The 25,462-nt window shown below is 37.6% G+C and overlaps 1 protein-coding gene across 1 annotated transcript in view; it reads right to left on the bottom strand.

Annotated features, from left to right (window-relative positions):
* PRKCH (protein kinase C eta) overlaps positions 1 to 25,462 on the bottom strand; it is a 272,078-nt gene that overhangs the window by 107,259 nt on the left and 139,357 nt on the right. The window contains exons 4-9 of the mRNA XM_020986496.2: positions 25,199 to 25,233; positions 22,314 to 22,399; positions 20,185 to 20,314; positions 16,928 to 17,055; positions 11,622 to 11,765; positions 11,135 to 11,308 (exon numbers count right to left, since the gene is read on the bottom strand). Of these exons, the coding sequence (XP_020842155.1) occupies positions 11,135 to 11,308; positions 11,622 to 11,765; positions 16,928 to 17,055; positions 20,185 to 20,314; positions 22,314 to 22,399; positions 25,199 to 25,233 (697 nt within the window). The remainder of the gene's footprint in view (positions 1 to 11,134; positions 11,309 to 11,621; positions 11,766 to 16,927; positions 17,056 to 20,184; positions 20,315 to 22,313; positions 22,400 to 25,198; positions 25,234 to 25,462) is intronic.

Below are 25,462 nucleotides of genomic sequence, written 5' to 3'. Positions count from 1 at the left end.
CACAAAATAATATACCCTGGAAACTATGTTATTTCCATTTTTTAAAAAAGAAAACCTAGAGCTAAGACAAGGGGGCAAACAATTACCCCAGATCATTCTGTTGATAAGCAGCAGAATGGGGAATAAAGTTATTCTATTAGGCCACTAGAAATCTTGGATTATATTTCCTTTTTTTATCACTAATACAATAGGAAAAAAAAAGAAAAAAGAAGGGAAAAGAAAAACTGAAAATTTAATAATGTTCCTTTTTTATACTTCAAATTTATTACCTCAGGAAATTACTAAGCATGAGAAGGAATGTAATGCTCAGGCTTGTTGTCTACTTTAATCTCAGTCAACAGCAAACTGCAACATACGAACCGTAAGCAAATTCATCTACATTTGGGATAATCATAGCTTAGAAAATGGAAGAAATCTAATTGTCAAATAGATTGAGAGGGGCCTTTCAAGGTCCATTAAAACAATATGTTACATGTTCAGTCTTGATATTTTGAATTCTTGGATTATGGATCAGCAGCATGGATTAGCATATGTAATTTGTGGGGTCTAGGGCTTCTGTCCCCCACTAAGCATGTTAGCTTAGCAGAGGGTATTGCAGGCTCCCAGAAAAGTCTACTGTATGAGGCCTTGACAAATTTAATCCTTAGAGGTTTATGCTCAGCACCCCTTCTAGAAATCAAAGAGATCTCCAGTTTTCCAGTTTCACTCACCGCTGTCCTCACCTAACCTAGCATCACAAAGCTTCCCCCACAAACACAGGATGCCACTGCAATTCAAAGCAAGACACAAAGATTTCCCTCCAACAGCCAAGACTGCTGTTTCCTTCCTAACCCCCAGCCTTGGCAGAAACTCAGTGGCTGGCCTAGCCTTCTTGCTTCTGCCAGATGCTAAGTAATCATGCATGGAAAAGAAAACAACATTGAAGGTGTCGGCTGAAATGCAGTCAGAGCTGGATACTACCCTGGGCAAACTCTATCCTAAAGGAAGACCATGGGGAAACTTAACGTTACTATTCCAAAAAATTTACAAAGCACTTTTACATTTGCAAGTCTTAGAATCTGACTTTTCAGAGATATTCCTCTCAATAGCCCTTTGAGAAAAGTGAATATGTTTTAGCTTCAGTGTACAAGTCTGTAAAAATAAGGGGATGTAAGTGACTTTGCCGAAGTCGGGTAGGTTAGTGGTGAAGTTGGATATAGAATTCACAGAGCTGAAACTGATAATTATTCAAAACCTTCATACTGTGTGATACAATTTCTAGAAATACTTTTCAAAGGTTACTTCTATTCCTACATGCCTATGAAAAATGTTTTCTTACCCAGAAATATATTAATGACTCTAACAAATACCAGAGGTGTCAAATGACTCAAAAACTTTAAAGAATTTTTTTATAATTTTACTATAATTTCTTCTATCTATGCAAATGTAAATTAAATTAAAATGATTACAAATTGCTAGCATTTACATAGTCCCTACTATGTAACAGGTACTATGCTAAGTGCTTCACAAATATTATCTCATTTGATCCTCACAACAGCTCTAAGAGGAAAGTGCTATTATTATCCTAATTTTACAGCTGAGGAAACTGAAGCAGACAGGTTAAGTGACATGCTTAAGGTTACACAGCTAGTAAGAATCCGAGACTAGATTTAAACTCAAGTCTTCCTGACTCCAGGCCCAATGTTTTAGCCAATGAATTATTACAATTATAAGCAGATATTATAATTTTGCTTTGAAATAAAAATTTTCATCCTACTAGCTCTAGTACATGCAAATACACCATCCATTGATGCAGCTTGGACCACAAAGTCAAGACACTGGCTATACAAAGATTAAAAAGTAACATAGTTCCTATTCTCTAAAAGTTCGTGTCCTATTATGCTCTTAATTTTGTCCTTGAATCCTTTTCCTGCTCTCATATTCAAATCATATCCATCTTACCTATATTTAATCCTAGCTAACCTTCACTGTCTGCTTTTTCAACATCTTAGCTCCCAGGATAGATGGAAAAGACTGCAACATTATGCTACCAGGGTATACTACAAATTTATGTTGGGTAGTCTAAGCTGGCTCCTTCTTGATGCTCAGCAAGTCTTTTATTCAGCTCTTATCAGCCCTTTATTACATTCCATAGGAGAAATGTTCTGAACTTTTCCATTCTCCTTAAAGCCTTAATACTTACCTCTCTTGATTTTATGCTGATGGTCTCATCTATTTTCCTAAGAAAATCAAGTATAATCGAGGTGAACTCCTTCAACTCCCTCTCATTATGCCTCAAAACCTCTCAATATTTTTTAACTCTATTGTACTCCTTCCCTCTTATCTCGGAAGAGGCAGCCTACCTGTCCAAGGCTAACCACTCCATCTACTTCCTCTGGGGTCTTTGTTCCCTCTCTCCAGGAACTTCAAACCTCTCTTTTTCTACTCTCTCTCTCTCTCTCTCGCACAATGTGTTGCACATAATATAGACCTATAGATAATATAGATACAGGGTACAAAGACGCTGGTTGAAATATATTGACAAATCTGGTAACCCTTACCAACAACAATAACAACAACAGAAAACAAACAAACCAAAAGAAACTCCCAATGCTTTCCTTAACCACCTTTGCATCTTTTGGTTTCTGTTGAGACAAATCTTGATCTTTGTGAGTATCTATCCTCAACTCTCTTACTATTCTGTTTACAGCTGTTGTTCATTGTTCAGTCATTTCTCAGTTGTGTCTGACTCTCTGTGACCCCATTTTGGGGTTTTCTTGGCAAAGATACTGGAGTGGCAGCTCATTTTACAGATGAGGAAACTGAGGCAAACATGGCTAAGTGACTTGCCCAGGTCACACAGCTAGTAAGTGTCTGAGGCCAGATTTGAACTCAGGAAGATGAGTCTTCCTGACTCCGGGTTCAACACTCTATCCATTGCACCACTCAGCTGCCCTTATTTCCAGCTTGTCTTTCTTTTTCTTTTGTCCCCTTAAAATGTTATTTTCCCAAAGTTCTGTCATTAGATTTCTTCTTTTCTTTCTCTTCTGCTGGTTGCTCATTCAGTTTACCACTCTCTCCACTCCACCTCCATCTCAGGTAAATTTGAAAGCTGATCCAAAAGCTAAAAGTGCTAAGATTCCAAAGGAGGTGCTCACTTCTGTTTGGGGTGATGGGTTGGACCTGAGAAGGCTTCATAAAGGAGGAAGCATCTGAATTGGGGCTTAAAAAACAGGAGGAGGCTTTCAACTGGTAGAGATTCAGACAGATTGGGATGAGGTGGGGAAGGGCATTGTAGTAATAGCACCTTCCAAGAATAAAAAATGATAACAACAAAAGCAGGGGAGCTCTTCATGGAATGGCAAATAATTCCATGTGTCTGGAGATTAGGGCACCTTATGGAAAATAATGTGGGATGAGTCTGGAAAGGTATGTTGGAATCAGAATGTAGGAGTCCTAGAATACCAGGTGAATGAGTATGGGATTTCTATTGCAGGTAATGGGAATCCACTGAAAGTTTTTGGGCAGGGAAGCAATGTTATTGGAGTGGTACATTAAGAAGATCAAAGAGGGTAGGGGCAGTAAAATAGATTGAAGCAGAGATAGACCAGAGGTTGTGAGACTAATTGGGATGCTATTTACATGGCCTAGGTGAAAGGCCTTGAGCTAGGGTAGGGCAGCAAGGTAGCACAGTGGATAGAGCACTGAGCCTGGAGTCAAGAAGACTCGTCTTTGTGAGTGCAAATTTTTCCAGTATCTTTGCCTAGAAAACCCCAAATGGGGTCATGAAGAGTCAGACATGACTCAAATAACAGGGTGATAGCAAAGGGAATGAAAAGGAGAGGCAAGGTGCAAGAGGTATTTTAAAGGTATAATTGGTTAGATATTTACATATTTTAAAGATATAATTGATTAGATATCTCAGAAGAGGAAAGAAAAGTCAAAGATAATTCTAAGTATTGATCTTGGGTGACTGAGAGATTAGGGTCACCATTAACAGAAATAAAGAGGTCGGGAGGAAAGTCCGTGTTTGGGAAAAGCTCAGTTTTTGAGCACATTAAGTTTGAGGAGTTGGCAGGACATCTGGAAACCAGTTGGAAATTCATTTATGGAATTCAAGAAAGAAATAGGGACTAGAGACTGACATAAATGTCAACTACATAGAAACGACTGATGAAGCAATGGGAAGGGAGGAAACAAGCATTTATTAGGTACCTCCTATGTGCCAGGCACTGTGTTAATAAGCACTTTAACAAATACTATCTCATTTTATCTTTGCAACAAGCCACGGAGGCAAGTGCTGTTATTATCTTCATCTTGTAGTTGAGGGAACTGAGGAAGACAGAAGTTAGGTGACTTGCCATGGTCATTCAGCTAGTAAGGGTCTGAGATTGGATGTGAACTCAAGTATTCCAACTTCAGGCTCTGTACTATATCCACCACGCCACTTAGCTGCCCCGATGGGAAAAGTTGCATAATGCCTTCAACTTAGTAGGACCTTAAAATACCAAGTTCAAAGGTAGAGGAGACTCTAACCCTGTTTAAATCCTATGTGATATAATAAGAACTAAAAAAACAGTATAGACAAATGACGTATCTGTACTCCCTCTATGAGTAGGAGCTGTTTTTTCATAGCACACAATAAATACAGTGTAAGCATTCTGAAATCCACCTCATCTGGGTAAAATAACACAGTTGAGGTTCGGAGGTGGTGTCAGACTATACTTTTAAAGTACAATGGGGCTTTGTTAAGAACATCTGAGAAGGCAGTTTATTACTGAAAGAGATGAGCCTCTGCCAATGACTCAAGTTTTGCTACTTTGGCAACAACTCATGCAAACTGGGACAAAAGATATAAATGAAGAGTAGCTGCTGAGATTCACAAATTCCACTGACCTGGACAGAGTCTGATGTAGTAATTGGGACCTTTTCCTGAAAGGAACTGATAGCCAGTGGACCAAGGACATTAGTAGGGAGTAAGAACATTGGACTTTTGCCACTTTTAAGGAAGAATCTGTACTTCTGGTGGCATAGATAAGCTGTGGGCAGGGCTCTGAATAGACCTTCCACAAAAAACCACCAGATTTAAATTTAAATATTAAGAAAATGTGATGAATGACATCAATTCATTTCACTAAAGAGGTGGTCCAATCCACTGAAGCTTGCCGGTAAAGTACGGTTTTGAAGCTCATAATAAAAGCAGGTCTGTGGCATCCAGCACAAATGTTGTTTTATGTTCTCTGCTCTACATTTCCTTACTGTCAGCTGTTCAAAAACATTTCCTAACTGTGAATGAAATGATTTAGTTTGTGTTCGGTGGCCCACCTGACTAGTATTTACTCTTCCTTTCTCCTACCTCTAAAGCTTCTTTCTCCCTTTTGCTGACCAGCTCACCAGAAAATATAAAAACCTTAGACACTGAGATAAATGGAAAATACCATGAGATTGGTCTTTTTGGCCACCCTCATGATAATGAAACCTCTGCTCTGAAGCCTTCTCCAGTCTCCCAGTACTAAGTTTCTACTTTGACTGATCTAATACCAAGGTCTTATGCACAATATTTTCTTTTTTCCCCATTAGTCATGTTGTGAAAGAAAACGCAGACAAAAAAACAAACCCCAATAAAAATTTAAAAAGTAAAAAATAGTGTGCTTTGATCTGCATTCAGACTCCATCAGTTCTTTCTCTGGAGGTGGATAGGATTTTTCATTATAAGTCTGTTGGAATTGTCTTAGATCATTGTATTATTCATAATAGTTCAGTCATTCACAGTTGATCATTTTTACGATATTGCTGTTACTGTGTATAATGATCACTTCACTTTGCATCAGTTCATTTAAGTCCTTTCAGGTTTTTCTGAAACTATTGTGCTCATCATTTCTTATAGCACAATAGTATTCTCTCACAATCATATACTACAACTTGTTCAGCCATTACCCAATTGATGGATATCCCTTCAATTTCTAATTCTTACGCACAATATTTTCATTGCACCCCATCTATACCCTTGCATTCTGGGAAATTCTTATCCATAAATTTCATGGTGGGTCTCCCAAACTCCTTGATGTCCTTCTGTCCTTTAAAGCATACAGGTAATTCATTTGCTTTCAGTTTGATTCAGTGACCAGCCTAATTCCTTTTTCCCTCACACAGTTGATGATACACTGTATGCCACTTCTTTCATGCCAAGTCAATTTTTGCCACTTAGGTTCAAAGCCTAGGACTTTTTACTCTTTCATAACCTCTCCTCGCTTTCATAGTTATCCTGATCTATAACTGGCCACTGGACCCAGATGGCTCTGGAGGAGAAACTGAGGCTGATGACTTTGCACAGCCCTCCCTCCTCAAATCCAATTCAATTGCAAGTCATGTCATCACCTCCCTGATGTCATGGTCCTCTTCAAGAAGGAAAGATAAACCACAACCTCTTTCATATACAATGAGATACAAAGGTTTGCCAACTCTACCTCCACAAAATCCCTTATATCCATCCCTTTCTCTCCATTTATTCCGCTACCATCCTAATTCAGACATTAATCTCCTTTTGCCTAGACTATTGCAGTAGTCCAGATGCCTCTCTGAATCTATCCTCTCCCTCCGTTCCATTTTCCACTGCTGAATGGATATTCCTGAAAACATAGGGGTGGTTACATCACTCCCTTCACTTCAATGGCTTCTATTTGCTCTAGGATAAAATCCAAATTCTGCTGGCATTTGAAGGTCCAACCTATCCTTCTAGGCTGATTGTGCGTTACTCCCTCTCCCTAGCATAGTCTATACATTACAGCCACACCGGTCTACTTGCTGTTCCCAGTGCTCTAAGAAATGATGAATATGATGAAAAAAGAGAAGCATGGTAAAACTCATATGAACTGAAAAAATGAGGTAAACAGAGCCAGGAAAACAATATGCATAATGACAAAAATAATGTAAAGAGAGAAAAATAAAAATTTTAGAAGGAATGTTATGAAATTTACATGACTGTTTAGCCCTAATGGCTAAACACTGAAGAGATGGAAGATTACGGGTAGGGAATGACTCACAAACTATCAGAATTGGTTGATGTGCTAGTTAGTTTTATTAAATAATTGTTTTCTCTTTTTTTATTCTGTATTATAAAGGATGACTCTCTGGAGGGATTAGAAGGGAAAAATGATAGATTTGGAAATGAAGGTGATGTAAAATAAGAAGATAGTAATAAAAATGCTGATTGAATTGAATGATTAATACTCTACAACTTACTCCCAAACATGCAGCTCTTTACTGTCCTTTGGGTCACTTAAATCATACTTGGGTCCTTACAGAATCACCCACTTTCTCTTATCAGGATCAAAAAAATACTGTATTTACCCTGTGACCCTTCTGTACTAACTCCGGGCTCCTGATGGCCCTGCTTCTTTAATGAAATTCCATTCTGTAGATATGAGAGGACTCTTCGCTCTATTTAAAACTATTTTTGTCCTGTGACTTTCAGTCTATTCACGCCTTCTTGTTCTCATGTTCTACTCTCCCTCTCCACATTGTAGAAGGTAAGATTACTTGATTTCATGAACTCTACATCCCAGTCAAACTGGAGTATTAGCTCTACACTGTAGTCAATGTTTCATCTCCCATCTCTGTGTTTTTGCACAGTCTGTTCACCGTGACTGTAATGAATGCCCTCCAGTATATCTTCCTCCCCACTGCCTTGAACAGTACTCTGCACACAGGGGATGTTTACTAATTGCTTTTCTTTCCTTCCCAGATTGATACTTTTGGCATGGTAAACTAGGCCATCTTCTGTCTTAATTCTTACCCAGCCCTTAGTCATTGAATGGTCATTGCCTCACACAAAATGAGAGCTGGGAAAGACCTTAATTTAAAAAGGCCAAGGCCACTCAGTGTCTCCTGGGCCACTGCCAATTGTCTTGACTCTTGTCTTACTAATGGACTTTGATGACTCTGGAGGAGACAGTGAGGCTAATGACTTTATGCAGCTCTGCCTCACTTAAACCCAATTCACTCACAAGTCAAGACATCACTTTCATGATGTCCTTGGTTCTCTTCAAGAATGAAAGATGATCAGGGGCAGTTAGGTGGCTCAGTGGATACAGCACCAGCTCTGGAGTCAGGAGGATCTGAGTTCAAATGTGGCCTCAGACACATAACACTTTCTAGCTGTGTGACCCTGGGCAAGTCACTTAACCCCATTGCCTAGGCCCCCCCCCAAAAAAAAAGAATGAAAGAGGATCAACAACAAAGATGCCCTCCTCAAGTCCTCATCTTAGAATATATAGCTTCCTTCAAGGGTGAAAATTTAAAAAGCCTTGGGCAAGAAAATAAAGGTAAAAGAGGAACTGACTTTTCCTTACTACTATCTAGCGAACGCAAGATACTGCTAAGAGAAAAGTTGGTTTGTGAAGTACACAACTGACTAAGAAGGTAGCGTTTGGGAATGGAATTTGGATTTCTGGATTATGGCATGAAAAACTCGGAGACAGGGGGCAGCTAGATGGCGCAGTGGACAGAGCACCAGCCATGGATTCAGGAAGACCTAAGTTCAAATCTGGCCTCAGACACTTGACACTTACTAGCTGTGTGACCATGGGCAAGTCACTTCACCCTATGGCCTAGCAAAAAAAAAAAAAAAGAAAAAAGAAAAGAAAAGAAAAAATGGGAGATAAATACCTGGCCAGATATGTAGTATACACAAATATAAGTGGCTGCTAAGAATCTATTTGCGAGGTGTCTTGACAATCTAGTCAAAAGGGCTTTAAAATAAAAGGGGTGAGGGAAGAAGAAAACTGCCAATATTTCCCCAAGCTAGATACCATAAAGAATACCTAAAATGAAGGAAGAAAAATAGCATTTGGTACAGGCACTTTATTATGATATCAAAAGTACAGACTCTAGACCCAGAGGATGTGCATTCAAATCCTATCTGTAGGATTTTGGAGAATTGACTTTATGTATGTGGGTCTCAGTTTCCTCACCTGTAAAATGGGAAGTTAGACTACATAGTTCTAGATAGGCCCCTTTCAACTATGATCTTATGATCCTAGGAGTTCATAGGAGATAAAAGTCTAAGAAAGGAGTTTGTGGTAAAATCTATGACCACAAATGTCTATATACCTGGGATGGATAACTTATCAGTATCCAAAGTGATCTGGAAAGGTTAGCATTGGGCTGAATGTAAGAAGATGAATATTAATATGTACAAATTCAATTGCGTGACTTTGGAAACAAGGTACGAGTTGCCAAAAAAATTCGAATTGTGATATACATATGTTTAGAGAAAGAGGGAAGAGGAAAGAGGTTATATTTTAATTGTCATCTGTGAGAATGCAAAAAACAAACAAAAAACCCTTTTTAGTTTAGCTGCTATTAATTCTTTTTCTGTTTTTAAACCAAAACCATTTCAATTCATCTCTTCTGTAAAAATTTTTGTTGTTGTTATTCAGTTGTGTCCAACTCTTTGTGATCCCACTTAGGATTTTCTTGACAGAGATACGGGAGTGGTTTGCCATTTTCTTCTCCAGCTCATTTTACAGATGAGGCTTGCCTGAGTTCACACGGCTAGTAAATATCTGAGGCTAGATTTGAACTTAGGAAGAGGAATCTTCCTGACTCCAGGCCCAGCACGCTGTCCAATACTGTCACCTAGCTGCCCAACTGATTCATCTCTTAGAATACAATGTCTCAATAGTTTTAGTGTAAATTTTAAGCTGCCATACAGTAACTATTAAAATTACCTTGTGGCAATGAATGCCATCTAGTGGCCAAACTTGAATTAACTACTAGGAAACAGCAATTAAATTGAAGGTCTGAAACTCTGAAGACTGCGTCTGTCATACAGATAATTTCACAAATGCTTATCCTGTGATACAATGGATAATCTGGAATGCTTCTGGAAAACCTCTGCATTCACAAAGCTCTGAATCTTTCTTAAAAGAGTTAATTATTTTCCTAACATTTCCCCCACTTTACTGTAGTATCAGCTGAAGTTTCAGAAACCGTTTTTTACACAAGTCTAGGGTGAGATGTTCCCCAGAAGTCAGGAACAGCAATTTTTTAAAAATTTACTTCATCAGTTAGAGAAATATCAGCCAAAGAAATATTTATTATCTAGGTTTAAATATTGCCAGCTGATTAAAGACTATTTAGGTTGCTAGAGTTAGGAGATGGCTTATTTTTCCTGCTTTCTACTTGCTAAACTGTGACATCAGGCATTTGACATTTAACCTCTTTACAAATAAAATCAGTTTCCTTATTGCTAATGGAGGACAACAATTTGTGTGCTGCCTACCTTAGAGGGCTACTATTCCTCATTTGTAAAATGGGATAATAGGAGCACCTACCTCCCCAGTTTGTTATGAGGATAAAATGAGATAATGTTTGTAAAGCACTCTGCAAATGTTAAAGTGTTATAGAAATGCCATCATCATTAGCCACTGAGGAAGTTATTTTGTAAACCTTACAGTCTATGTAATAATAATAATAATAATAATAATAACAATAATAATAATAATAGCTGAAATTTTACAGTATGCAAAGATGCATAAAGTACTTCACACACATTTTCTCATATGACCCTCACAGCCATCTTGTAAATCATGGACTATAGGCAGAGGTGTACTGGAAACTGTTTCCCTAAAAAATGTCTGAAGAACATACTTCTTAGTTTAACCTGTATTCATCTTTTTAAAAGTCTACCCAATCAACAAAACAGTAACTCAAGCTCTGATTTGTAGCATTTGCCAATGTGTAAACACACACTGAAACTATAACAATAGGCTCTCCACAGTCAGTTTCTGCTGGCTTAGCATAGCCCTGACTGTAGGTCCTATTATCCCTATTTTGTGGAAGAAACTGAGGTTCCAGATGTTAAGTAACTTGTCCTATGGTCAAACAGCTAGTAAAAGTCAAAATTCAGAATCAAACCTAGGATTTTCTTGACTCCTAAAGTAGGCAGGAATGGGTCTGCTAGTAAATACTTAGCCCAGAATCCATTATTGTGTTATTGAGGTCCATTCTTTAAGACAGAGCTGCATTAAAGAAAATTCTTATAATATGTTCCTTTATATTTTCTATATCCTTTATATTTTCTATATCCAATTATATTCAATTTACAGAGTAAAAGACTATTAATCTAATCTGAAGACCAAATCATACTTACAGGGGTCTGAAAGCAGCAGAATAATTGGGTGAGGAAGGGGTGATTTCGGGCTAGGGCCAGGATCCTTTTCTCTGTCATTGTGCACTCTACATCATCATCCTGTAGGATCACATCCTTCTTCAACACTTTCACAGCATAGAGATTGCCAGTCTCTTTTATTCTGGCAAGCATCACCTATTGTGTAACAAAAATCAGGAATGTTAGGGAACACACATTGTACATGTAGTGGGGGTGGGGGGAAGGGAGGCATGGTGCTAGATTTCCACTTGGATTTGGGTTTGAATCTTGGCTCTGCCACTTTTTACCTGTGTGCCCCTGGTCAAGACACTTAGCCTATTCTGGGTCTCAGTTTCCCAAGTTGTAAAGTGAGGGAGTTGGAAAAAATGACTTCTAAGGTCCCTTTGAGCTCTAAATCTATGGTTCTGTGCTCATACAAACACCTTTCAATAAAATCAACAATCATTTATTAATTTGAGACAAAACTAACCTTCCCAAAACTGCCCTTTCCCAACATTCGGATGAACTCAAAATCTTCAATACCGAGTCGGTTAGATGAGGATACACCAATACCATTGCCTTCTTTTATGCTTTCCTTTCCTTGTCTCTTTAGGGGTGACCTGGAAATTAGCTTCTGCAGGAGAAAGGAGAAAAATGGTTACTCAGAAATCTCAAAGAAAGTATGATATTTTGACCATAAAAGGGATGAACAGTACCAGATAGCTCACCTTCCGGCAAGATCTTTCCTAGTGGGACCATCATCTACATCCCAATAAAACATTCATAAAGGGATTGCTTCAGTTTGATATATGGCCATATCCCCCACACACAAAGCTCCATCAACACCAGCTCCTGATTTATGGTAGTTTACCATCATTTCTGGTGGAATCATTTTTAAGTCTGCACCTCTCGATTTTAGTTTGTATGTAAAGTTAAGTGTAAAGAAGGGAACGGAGTGCCATGGAAGGCATCATAAGACCCGAATTCTCACCCAATTCTAGCTGTGTAAACATGGCAAGTCACCTATTCTTTCCTGGCCCCACTTTCCTCTGTTACTAGCCTATATGCTTCTTGAAGGCAGGTATTTTGACCTATTGAAATTTTGTTTATTCTCCAAGGCACTACAAAGTTCGCAGCACTCTGAACAACAGGACCACTTAATAATATTTGGTGATTTGAGAAGCATCAAATAACTAGAATTGAAGTAGAAATGTCCAGTGATTGAGAATGGCTAAACAAGTTGTGGTTCATGAATGTAATGGGGATATTACTGTGCTATAAATATGATGACTACAGAAGATCACGAGAAGTCATATAAACCGATATAAAGTGAGGTAAAACTAAGGAAGCAACAGAAACAATACTGATGGGAAAAAAACAGCAAAATAATTAAAACTAAACTACTAATGACCAAGCGTGTCCCCAAAGAAGATAAATGAGAAGCCACTTCTTTCATCTTTAAGTTCTGGGGGACTACTTTTTGTTATAAATTCAATTTTAATCATTCAATTTAAAATTTTTTGTTAAAAAGGATTACTCCTGGGGTGGGTGGGTGGGAGTAGGAGAGAAGAGGTTACACTGGGAAATGGAAATGTAGGTGATATAAAGACAAAAGCTATGAATAACAATTTGTTGTTGCTTTTTTAAAAAGAATCATTTGTTGAATGAATAAATATTGAAGTGAAATCCCTATCATTCAAAGTGTTCTATCAGAGGCTAGATGTTCATATGTCAAAGATAATGTGGAAGGGATTCCTGGCTATGATGCTCTGAGATCCCTTCCGGATCTAGGTTTCTATGATTTCTCGGAAAGTGTATGGCTGCGCCTCGACATCAGACCTTGTATTCAGCACAGTCATCAGAGTTCAAGAGTGTCACCTGCTGGCCATTTCCTAAGGGAGCAGCCTTCACACTAGTAGTAAGGATTTCAAGATCTGAGAATTCTGTGGCCATAGATAAACAGAGAACGTGGTCAACCAACATGGCTAATCCCATCCAGCTCACACCTTTTTCTTCTAATACAATTACAGTTATTACCTCCCCCTCCCAATAATAAGAAGCAATTTGTGAATTTTTAGGTTTCTCATATTTATAGTATTTATAATGATGAATCTACTACATGGCAGAACAAAAACCTAAAATGTCTATGGCTTTTGACCATATGAAATCCAATGAAACCAACGAACCAATGAAATCTACCTTAGCAACTTTAAAGAAGGGTTGGCAATTTGCCCTCTGTGTATCAGACCAGAAATTCAGATAACCATTTACTCAACCCTCAGCCCGGCCAAAAAGCCCATTTAACTAGTCTCCCAACAGAACCCTGACTAGAAATGGTTTTTGAGTGTTAAAATTATTAACTCACATTTCATTTTCCATTCCAGGAAGGAGGTGGTGATACTGGTAGTGATGGGGATGGGGATACAAGAACAGAACTCAAAGTTTCACAGCACTCAAAGTTTCTAACAGCATTTTCTTTGATCCTCTATTTGGCCAGGCTCTTCTAATTTAATTTAATTTAATTTTAAAAGATAAATGTTGTAATGATTCTCTTTAAAAACATCACTATCATTTCCTAATGGCTCCATGGTACTACAGAATATGTTCCATGTAATAAAATGTAATACAATAAAACAAATCAACACATTGACTGTGTCTGAAAATGCTTCATTATATATGCAGTGTATTACTATAATATTATATATAGTTAGAATACATGATATATGTATGTGTATATACATGTATGTTACATATGTGTGCTTCTATAACCCACCACCCCTCTGATGAGACAAAGGTAATGTGCTTCCCCATATTAACATTTACCTGCCTACCAGACCCCTGCCTACACTCCTAAGAAAAGAAGTAGTACATTCTCCCCCTCTGAAACCTATTCCATCTGTCCCAGGCAAGTTGGGAGAGTGAGCCCAAAGGGAGTACAACAAGATCGACAAATTTGAAAACTGTTTGGATGGGGGGGGGTAAGGCGAAGGAGAGAGAAGTACTGAGAATGAGGATAATGTAGAAAGATCTATTATGGAAGTCCATTTCCATATTTTTCATAAGAACTCCATGAAAGATTTTATCAAATGCCGTATGCAAATCAATTCCCAAATATTTCACAGGCCTTTTTTTGTTATAAATTAGGTTCAAAATATTTTCTAGATGTTTATTTTTAGTACATAATAAAATGTTTTTATGCATTTATCTTGTATCTTCCAATTCTGCCGAACTCATTTTTTTTAATTTGGATGAGTCTATTCAATATTTTTTTTTAGGTATAACCATATTCTGACCCCTTCATTTACAATGTTAATCTCTTCAATATCTTTTTTTTTTCTGTTACTGTAATTTCACTGAAGTGGAAGAAGTATGTACTTCTTTGAAACTTGAAGCATGAGTTTCTACATTTATTCTAGTTTAATTTCATCTTATTGAGCTTGGCTCCTATATCTAGTCTAGTAAAACCTTTTTTTTCTTTTTTTGGACATTTGATTCTGCCATTCATTATGTTCACTAACCCTTCCTTGTCCTGAATCATCTGAAAAATTTATAACCATGCTTTTTACATTTTCATCCAAGATGTTAATAAAAATGTTGAATAGGATAAGGCCAAGGACAGATTCATCTAGCATCCAAAGGAAACCTATTCCAAGCTGGTACTGACAAAAAACAAATGATTACAGTGTAGTTGAACTAGATATGAATTAATTTAACTACAGTGTCATCTAGCACACATTTTTTTTCCATCTTGTCCACAAAGATATCAAGAGGTATTACAATATATTTTGCTGAGATCTAGATATACCATATCTGCAGTATTCCTCTGATTAGGTCTAAGGACTATTTAAAATGTGAAGTTAGTTTGGAATTACTTATCCTTTAAGAATTCCTGCTGACTCCTGGTAGTCACAATTTTTCTATTTACTTACCAACTGTCTAATGAATAATCTGTCCTAAAATGTTGCCTTGTATTGATGTCATGTTCATTGGATTAGCCTCATAAGCCACCCTATTTCCATTCTTGAAAAATGGGGTGGTTGCCTGTCTCAGAATACCTCTCCATGATTTTCCAAAGATTGATGACAGTAGCTTCATTAACACATCTGTAGAATAGTAGTGAGGAAGGCACACAAAGGTGGGAGTCATTTGAGCTCTGCCATACTAGTTTTGTGACCTTAGGTAAGCTATTTAACTTCTTCTAAGCTTTGGTTTCATCAGCTGTAAAATGTTGTCAATAATATTTGGCCTACCTACCTCACAGAGTTATTATGAGGATTAAATAGGTTAATGGAAGTAAAATTCTTTGATAACCTGTAAAGCATCATATAAATATCAGATATTAGTAGGAAGAAGAAAGCAAAGAGCAAAAAGAAGAATGCAGAGTGGAGATGTAGAAGGAAAATTAGGGTTTATCTAGTACAACGTCATTATTTTACAGAAGAGGAAACTGGGGCCCAGAGAAGGGCCTTTAGCCAGTGCTGCTAGATGGTACAATGGGTAGCTCATTGGTCTGAGGGTCGGGAAGACCTGGGTTCAAATCTTGCCTTAGACACATACTAGCCGGATGACCATGGGCAAATCACTTAACCCTCTGTGAACCTCAGTTTCCTTATCTATAAAGTGGTGTTAATAATAATAGTACATACATCATAGAATTGTTATGAGGATAACATATCAGAGGATACATTATAAACTCTGATATATATATATATACATATATATGTATATATATATGAAAAAGCATATATATTCACATATAATATGAGGATAACAAATCAGAAAATATATGTAAAACACATAAAACTTTTTGTAAACCTTAAAGTGTTATATAAAAGCTGGTTGTTGTTGTTGTTGGTGGTGGTGGTGTTATTATTATTATGGTTATCCAAGATTACACAAGGAGTAAATTGTAAAGATGGAATTTGGCTTTTCTTCAGAGGCAGCTAGGTGGCGCAGTAGAAAGAGCTTTGGGCCTGGAGTCAAAAAGATCTGAGTTTAAATTTGGATTGAGACACTTAGTAGCTGTGTGTGCTTGGACAAAGTCACTTAACCTCTGTTTGCCTCAGTTTCCTCAACTGTAACATGGGAATCATAATGGCACCTACCTCCCAGGGTTGTTGTTGAGTATCAAATGAAACAATATTTATAAAGTGCTTAACATTAGGTACTTAATAAATGCTCATTCCTTTCTTCAGTGAGACCCCTCCTTCCCTCCCACAGCAAGTCCTCACTAACACTGAAAAAAACTCCCCAAAGTCACCTAACCCCGACTGCCTCCCCCTACCAAAAAAAAAAAAGAAAGAAAAGAAAAAGAAAAAAAAACTCCATATGGCATGAATCAAAAACTTTAAAGCTAGCACTTACCTAAGAGATCATCTAGGCCATCAGTGCACAGAGAATGAAACTGAGGTCCAGACAAGTTAAGAGAGTTTCATAAGGTCTCACAGTAAATAAAGGATAGCACAGGGCCTAAAACCTCCTCCAGTGCCAAGCCTGATGCTATTTCAACTACACCCTGATTGATTTTTCTCTTTATTTTGAGATCTATAAGGCACTATTAGTACACGTTTTAACTGCAAATTAATACAACTAGGCAGACAGACCAATCACTGACTAATGGTAAGAAGTTTGTTTACAGAGTGAAATGCTCTTAAAAGAAAGCAATAAACCCATTGCATCTGCCCAGGTCAGCTTTGAATGAGAAAAGCAAGCTTTTAAGAGATGAGGACTCCGACTCACGCTTCCCACATTTATAAAGCCCATAAAGGCAACACATGAAAGAAAGCAAAATCTCACCGAAGCTGGAGAAATATTTCCAGGTTGAAGGCCCATTCCTGCCAAGGTCTTTGCTAACTCCACTGCATTCACCCCACAGTTAGGCGCCACATTGGCTTGGCATCTTTTATGTACATTCATTTTACAGACTGGGGAAAGAAGAACAAGATCCATGTTTATTTAAAAAAAAAAAAGAGAGAGAATGTGTATAACTGAAAAACGGGTTTCTTGGTCTAATGGACTGAGATAGGGTCCTGTAATAGACATATGCTCATGCAAGAAACCACAAGTGTTATTGGAGTCACCTTAACGCCACTTAGGAGTTTTAGACTGGGATAGAAAACCGAGATTATTGCATAATGATATATTTAATATAGCTATTTTTTCTCTGTGATGATATCATATGCTCACCCAAATTACATGATAGATATTTATATCTATCATGTTTATTTACATTTACATTAAACACTATATATTATATACACACATCCCAGTGATCCTTTTGGCTGAAAAACATTTTTTTTTTTGCAGGGTGAAGATCTATGATTTAGTTAATGTGGGTAACTCCCAGTATGGAAACTCCCTCTCCCAGTGCAGATCAGTGACTCATCTGGAACTTAGCATCTTAGAAAGTTGCCTGGGACAATGAGAGGTTAGTTAGTTTTCTTACCTGTGGTCACCCAGCTAGTATGTCTGACAGGCAAAACTTGAACCCACATCTTCCTGACTCTATCCACTAAATGAGATGATCATAAAGTGCTTAAAGGTACAGTGCCTTGGCATATTTGTATAGTAAGCACGATATAAATGCTAGCTACTGTTATTGTTACTTACTATGCATCAGCCTCTCTGCAACTAAAATAAAGACCTAAAAGTTCACAGCATGGATAATTTGAGTTCAATTAAATAAAAAGACATGGAACCATGTTAACTAACTCTATTTCTCTCAGCAGTGAAATAAAGGTCTAATATCATGCTGAATGGCGACGGTGGAAACATTCTCTCTGGCAGCAAACCTCTGGATAATGACACCTGCTGTTTTTGACTATTGTTGAGGCTAGAAAGACGTGCTACACAATCGTCAGGGCATCCTGTGGGGTTGTGGTTCTCAGGCTGTGGTTCCAGACTGCTTCACAGAAAAAATCAAGGGGTTCCTCCCCCCCCCCCCGCTAAACATGTTTTCTTTTTAAGGTCAGTGCCACTTTGTTCTAGTTTCATGCAAAGTTAAAATAATCCAAGAGCCAAAAAAGGTAGCAAAGCAATAATAGATGCGATGTTAGCAACCAAAGTGTTTCGTTTCTCATCTTAGGCTGTCTGGTAAATGGAGACTCACAGGATCACAGGTACAGAGCTTGGCTCTGTAGAACAACTAGCTAGGGTTTCTAATGGGCAAAGGTTGCCATATCGTATACTATAGGAAGGGATTAGTAAATGGTGTCCTAGCAGCCTGGAAAGTTCTTTAAAAAAAATGAGCCACTGAATAGTAGACTAGATGACCTTCTAAGAAAGAAGATTTTCTCTTTCTTTTTTCGTAGCTCTCTTCTTAAAAAAATCTAGGCAATTTAACTATTCCTAACCTCACTTAGATTCCTACTTTCTATCCTCTTTCCCTTGCCTCCTATTGATGGATTCATAGGCAGTAAGGTGGTACAGCAGATAGAATGACGGGCCTGGAGTCAAGAAGACGAGTTCAGATCTTAATTCAGGCACTTATTAGCTGTGTGACCCTGGGTACATCACTTAACCTGTTTGCCTAAGTTTCCTCAAATGTAAAATGAAGATAATAATAGCAACTACCTCCACGGGTGGTTGTGAAAATAAAATGAGATAAGAGTTGTAAAGCACTTAGCACAGTGTCTGGTTGTGTAAATGTAAGTTATTATTATTATTAATTTTTTAGCCTTATCCTTAAGTAGCTTAAGATTGGTTGGTGCATTTCATGCCTGTCAAATTGAAATGGCAACTCTTTATGGGTGATTTTCTCAAGACAAACAACCACTAAATTACTGGCTACGGAAAAGCTGTTTAACACCCATTTGACAGAACAGGATGACTCTGCTCCTGCCTTACTAAACCCTTTTTACAGAAAAGGCTCTCAAATTTTCTTAATCTATTATAACAGTAGGAGCTCTCCCTTTTGCCGCTAGAGGGCTTAGGACTGCTTCAGACCAATCTCTCTTACAAATATACAACTGAGGAAGGACATGGCCAAAGTCCTGTATTAGCACAAACAACGGAAACCAAACATAGCCTTAGTACATAAGATGCTTGAGGGCAGGGAGGGAGAGGGAGAAGGAGAGGGAAAGGGAGAGGAAGAGGGAGAAGAGGGAGAGGGGGAGGGGAGAGACAGAGTGAGAATGAGAGAGAGAGAGAGAGAGAGAGAGAGAGAGACAGAGAGACAGAGAGAGACAGAGAGAGAGAGAGACAGAGACAGAGAGAGAGACAGAGAGAGAGAGAGAGACAGAGAGAGAGAGAGGGGGGGGAGAGAGAGAGAGAGAGAGAGAGAGAGAGAGAGAGAGAGAGAGAGAGAGGGAGAGAGAGAGAGAGAGAGAGAGAGAGAGAGAGAGAGAGAGAGAGAGAGAGAAAGAGAGAGAGAGAGAGAGAGAGAGAGAGCGCAATATGGACAAAATAAAATTGTGGGTTAGCAAGCATAAGAAAGGAAACACACTGAGTTACCCACATGGCTCTGCCTGCCCCATTCATCAGAAGCTCAGTTCAGAAACTGAGCAATTTAAAGCTCCTAAGGTCAGTGGTAAGTGACCATTGTACTTCCAGTCTGAGTGAGATGGGGAGACCAAATCTTCAAAAAGCAAACCATGTACCAAAAAACAATCACATAGAAAAACACTGACCTATTTTTTTCTTCAAATTCATTCCTGTCTGTCCTTGGTTATAGCAACTATAGCTATTAACCTGCTATTCTCTACATAATACCCAAGGTACTCTCCCATCCATTCATGTCCTCTTACTCCCAACTACCACTAGCTATTACCCTCCTCCAAATAATTCATTAAAATCTTTTTCAATATTTGGCTTAATATTCTGAAGTTATTTCTTCAAAGCAATTTTGTGTTTAACAGAAGTTATTAAGGCATATTATAAATGTGGCTGATACACCATAATCAATACCAGCTGATATGAATACAAGATCCACTAAGAAGTTCTTAAAGTTTTGCAAAATATCTAAAATCAATCATCAGAGACCAGTTCTGATTTCTTTGGAATCCCAAGAGCCCATAGCTTGGAGTGACAAAAAAAATAAAAATAACATCTCTCACTTTTACACTGCAGTCCTTGTCTCATTATTCCCCAAAGCAGGGAGCCACAGTGATCACAGAAGGTGGGCACTTTGTAGTTGTGAACACTGAATTTGTGGGGAATGTTGATTCCAAATCTCTGCTCAGAATTCTGCAAGAAATAAAAGACACAATGGGAGATATGATTTCACTAAACATTAAAATGAACATCTGTTTAAAAAATAGCAAGCTATCCTCCCCTCCCCCCCCACAAATATCAGTTATGACAATGCCACCTGGACACGACAGATCCCTGTCATTTACATAGTGGTACTCTCTATATCCTCTATTCTATTCATTGGCTTACCTGTGAAGCATCTTTTTAAAAAAAATTTCCAAATACAACTAGACCCTTTTCTTCTCATCTCCCCTAACCTCTGAAAATCTTGCTTCAGAATTAAAATTTCCTCCTACCGTCTTCTTCAGGAAAAGCATGTAACAGAATTCCAAGGGGGCACCTCTCATTTTACAAATCAGATAATTGAGCCCCAGATGGTAGAAATGACTCTTCCAGGACTTCACAGACAGCAAGGAGATTTGCTATCACAAATTTTCTTTAAGAAATAATATCACAGCAGTAAATGGCATCTGGGGCATATATTCCAGAAAATGGAATGGGGAAAGCATATATATTAAGTGTTTACTGTGTGCAATGCACTGGGGAGGCAAACAGAAAAATGGCAGCCCCTGCTCTCAAGGAGCTCACATTCTAATAGGCGAGACAACACATATGGAAGATTTCAGCTTCAAATCAGATGGAAAGGTCCCATGGACCTTAGGATGCGGCAGCAAAGCAGATGGTAATGCTTTTTCTTTACTGTCATAAAATGAATTTAGCCTAAATTTGCATTAACATTTTTATCTTATTTTATTGCTTTGTTTGGGTTTTTGCCAGACACTGAAAGTTTTAGCAAACTGAGAGGAAAATCCCAGCTGATATGGTCCAAAAAAAAAAAAAAAACCAAAAAACTGTCCCCAGGGTAAAATAAAACTAAAAATAATCATTTTGACATGATTTGGGGGCAATAATAGGATTCTGTCCCCAAGGTAAAATAAAACTAAAAATAATCATTTTGACATGATTTGGGGGCAATAATAAGATACTCAGAGATTAAACTTAATTAAACTTAATGGTGTATATTCCCCTTGAACTTTTAAATTTCTTCCTTTAAACTCTGGTTCCTATGTCTAATTATAGTATTCAGTTCTTATCTGTGTATAACACAAGAATTGTTAAGCACCACAGAATTATACTTCCTAACAAAATCATGTCAATTGTTAAATATCAGTAACTCTCCATCTGTTCACCTCTTCTAGATTTAAGAAACTATGTTTATCCTAGCTATACAACAATCCAGAAGAAATAATAAGTGTGAATCATAAAGTGTTAGAATTCGAATGTAGTTTAATTCCATTTTACAAATGAGGAAACTGAGGCCCACAGACATTAAGTGCATTTTCCCAAGGTTAAATAGTTAACGAAGGATCCAAGATTCAAATAAATGTTTTCTGGCTCCAACTCAACATTATTTCTATTAGGCCACGATGGCTTTACAATTTTCAGCAGATTGTTAGCTATTACCACTAAAATTTGGTGAATAGAACAAAATAAAGATTGCATAATACAGATCACCTCAGCAACATTCTTTGAGAACTCTGGTAATAAAATTGGGTGGGAGATAAATCTGAAGTAAGGCCAATCCACAGAATGGAGACAAAGTGTCATTCAGTCATCTCAGTTGTACCCACCTCTTCATGACCTCATTTAGGGTTTTTTTGGCAAAGATACTGGAGTGTCTTGCCATTTTCTTCTCCAGCTCATTTTACAGATGAGGAAACTGAGACAAACAAGGTTAAGTGATTTGCCCAGAGTCACATAGCTAATATGTGCCTGAGGCTGGATTTGAACTCTGATCTTCCTGACTCCAGGCCTAGAACTCTATCCACTACACCACCTAGCTGCCCAAGACAAACAAATAATGGATTTACTTATCTTAAGCAGAGCCAAGTAAATGCTAATACTGAAAGAATAACTATGTATTAACACATAGGGAAAGTCAATTTGATTGCATAATTACAATAAATCTTGGATAAGACACTTTTCTCCTTACCTTTGCATCCACTTTATTTATATTTTGGCAAGTACAGGCAGTAACTATCAGATGATGGCAGCGCTTATGAACAACACAGGTGCAGACTATGAAATTTTAAAAAACAAAAACAATTATGCATTACAAAAATGTACAACTTAAAATGCAGTGTTAACTGAGTTAGTAAATGCTATGTCTAAACAATGCCAAGACAGTGGAATGAAAAATCAATTATCAGACTATCTCTAGGTATTTATTCAGTGTGGTGATGGTAAATGTCTAACAACTGGGTCTCTCCAAAAAATGTATGTATAACACACCTTTAAGTTTAACCTGCATTATTAACATTTCCCCCTTTACTTTCTTAAGTCTAGAAATCGACAAAACAATATAACAAGCCTTGTTTTGTAGCCTTTTCTGACTTCCAAGATACAAGTGTTCCCACTGAAAATTTAACAATCAGTTCTCTTGAGCTCACTCCAGTACATCCCCGAAAATTCCCTCCTCTTTACCCTCAAAAAGGTCAAAGACAGAAAGGACTCATGGGTTCCAAACTATTCACCGCAGCACTTTTTGTGATAGTTAAGAGCTGAAAACAAAGTAACTGCCCATTGATTGGGAAATGGCCAGACAAATTGTCGTAGGGAGATGTAATAGTATATGACTGTGCTGTAAGAAATGATGACTATGAAGAATTCAGAGAAGTGTGGGAAGAATGATATGAACTGATGCATAGTAAAGTAAGCAAAACCAAATTGAAAAAAATAACAACAATAAACATTAAGTCGAACATTATAATGACCAAGTTGGGTCCTAGAAAAAAGATGAGAAAATGCTTCTCCCTTCTTTGCAGAGGTGAGGGAAGAAAGGTAAGGAATGGTGTATATACTATCAGACTTGGTTAAACATTGTTCAACTGCTTTCTTTTTTGTTTTTTGTTTTTTGCTTGTTGTTACAAGGGGTGATGCACTGGGGGAGAGGGGAAAAAAAGGAATAAATTTGGAAATAAAGGTGATATTAAAAAAAAATCAAAGACTTCTTTCTCAAAAGAAGAGGAATTCATCTAGATCAGGGCCCTGAGGAGGCAGGTTCCCCACGTTCCCCATGTTCCCCACCCCTGATCTCGTTGTTTTGCCTATAAGATCATATCCATAAGAGTGTTTCCCGTCTATTCCCACTGTTATCACAACAGTGGCATTGACAGGGCCTTCTTACCCCTCCCCTGGACTATAACTCCCAAACCAGCCTTTCTGCCTTCATATTTCCTATTCCAATCTATTCTTGGTACTGTTAGAAAAATCTTACCTCTCTGTAGCTGTAGCCAACTCAGAATGATACAATGAAACTAAGTAGGGGGCCTCATGTTATTCATGCCACTTTTTCTTAACTGTTGCTAATTAGTTTGGATCTTAGAACAATAATTATATGAATCCATGTACAAAACTCAATATATTCATTTTGAAATTATCTCACTGTTGTTGTTGTCACTGTTATTCAGTCACATCTGATTCTTCATGACCGCATTTAGGTTTTCTTGGCAAAGATGCTAGAGTTGTTTGCCATTTCCTTCTCCAGTTCATTTTACAAATGAGGAAACTGAAGCAAACAAGGTTAAGTGACTTGCCCAGGGTCACACAGTGAGTAAGTATCTGAGGCCAGATCTGAACTCGGAAAGATGAGCGTTCCTGACTCCAGGCCTGGCACTCTATCCACTGCACCACCTAGAAGCCCTGGTTCCTGTATACAGTACATCACTATATACGTGCTCCTTATATCAGTATTAACACTAACAACAAGGAAACTACAAGCCAAATTTATCTTTGAAATAGAAATATGTTGTTATGTTGACAGTGATGTCTGCTAGGTTTTTTTTTAAAGATTTTAAAAAAAAAGAATCCTGATATCTATCATGTAATCAATGGAATAATGTCAGAGAGAGAGAGATGAAGAGAAGAAAAAAGAAGAGAAGAGAGGAGAGAAGGAAAGGGCAGGATAGAGGAAAAGAGGGGAGGAGAGGGGAAGAGAGGGGAAGAGAGATGAGGGAGAAGGAGAAGAGGAGAGGGGAGGAGAGGGAAAGGGAGAGGAGAGGAGGGGAGGAGAATGGAGAAAAGAAAGGGAAGGGAGAGGAAAAGAGGGGAGGGAAGAGAAAAGAAAAGAAAAGAAAAGAAAAGAAAAGAAAAGAAAAGAAAAGAAAAGAAAAGAAAAGAAAAGAAAAGAAAGAAAAGAAAGAAAAGAAAAGAAAAGAAAGTAGGTTGTTGAAGCATCTTTAAAAATCCACAGAAAAGCGAGTTCAGTGAGGTTGAGAGAAACAAGTAGAATAGCTTCAAAAGTAACTTTCTGAATTTATTATTTAATCATACAATTTTCTTAAAAAGTAAGCTATGCCTAATAATGATTTGTGGCATCACACAAAATCCTCTTTTCTGTTCTACTTTGTATTTTCTCTCTTTTCTTCTCTCCTCTTCTTTCTCCCTCCCCCCATCTCTCCTCCTCATTAAATTCAGAAAAAAAATAAAAACAAAACCATAATAAATTTCTGAACTTTATGATGATAGGTATCCTGGCTCGTGATCCTTCAAGAGTGAAATTTCCCTTTCAGTTGCTATCTAAAAAAACATTAGAATGAAATGAGCAAAGCAGAATCTTAGAATATTTGTTGGACCTTAATAGAAGCTAAAAAGTTCAAAAGACCATCTGTTCCAATGCCTTTATTTTCCAGATGAGGAAATTAAGGATTAAAGAGGTTAAGAAAAGGAAGGGCTAGCCAAATTTCAGGACATAGAAATATTTTGGTTCTAATTTGAGATATAATGTACTGTTCACCATTGAAAATTGAGATATTTAAATACATTATTTTTCTTTTGGCACTGTTTTTAACATAACTATTTTTTATAATGTTCCCTTACCTTGGCACTGATAGCCTTGTTTCCCAAATAGTCCCCTGTTCAAGACAAAAAAAAAATCAATCAAAAATATCAGCAGCAATCATCACATAACTAAAAGAATTAAAAGCAATCCTAAATTCTGTTTTCTGGTTATTTACAAAGATTCATAATTCTATGGCAATAAACATAACTGCATGATTCCTGAGTTAGTGTTTGAAACCATATTACAAAGAGGCTAGGAGCTAACGGAGAAGATAATCTAACTACTATAATGAATATTGGTGA

Source organism: Phascolarctos cinereus, unplaced genomic scaffold, assembly GCF_003287225.1.
Source record: "Phascolarctos cinereus isolate Bilbo 61053 unplaced genomic scaffold, phaCin_HiC Scaffold_3;HRSCAF=262, whole genome shotgun sequence".
Lineage (NCBI taxonomy): Eukaryota > Metazoa > Chordata > Mammalia > Diprotodontia > Phascolarctidae > Phascolarctos > Phascolarctos cinereus.
Note: the sequence above shows the minus strand (reverse complement) of the source record. Positions and strands in the feature narration are given on the sequence as shown.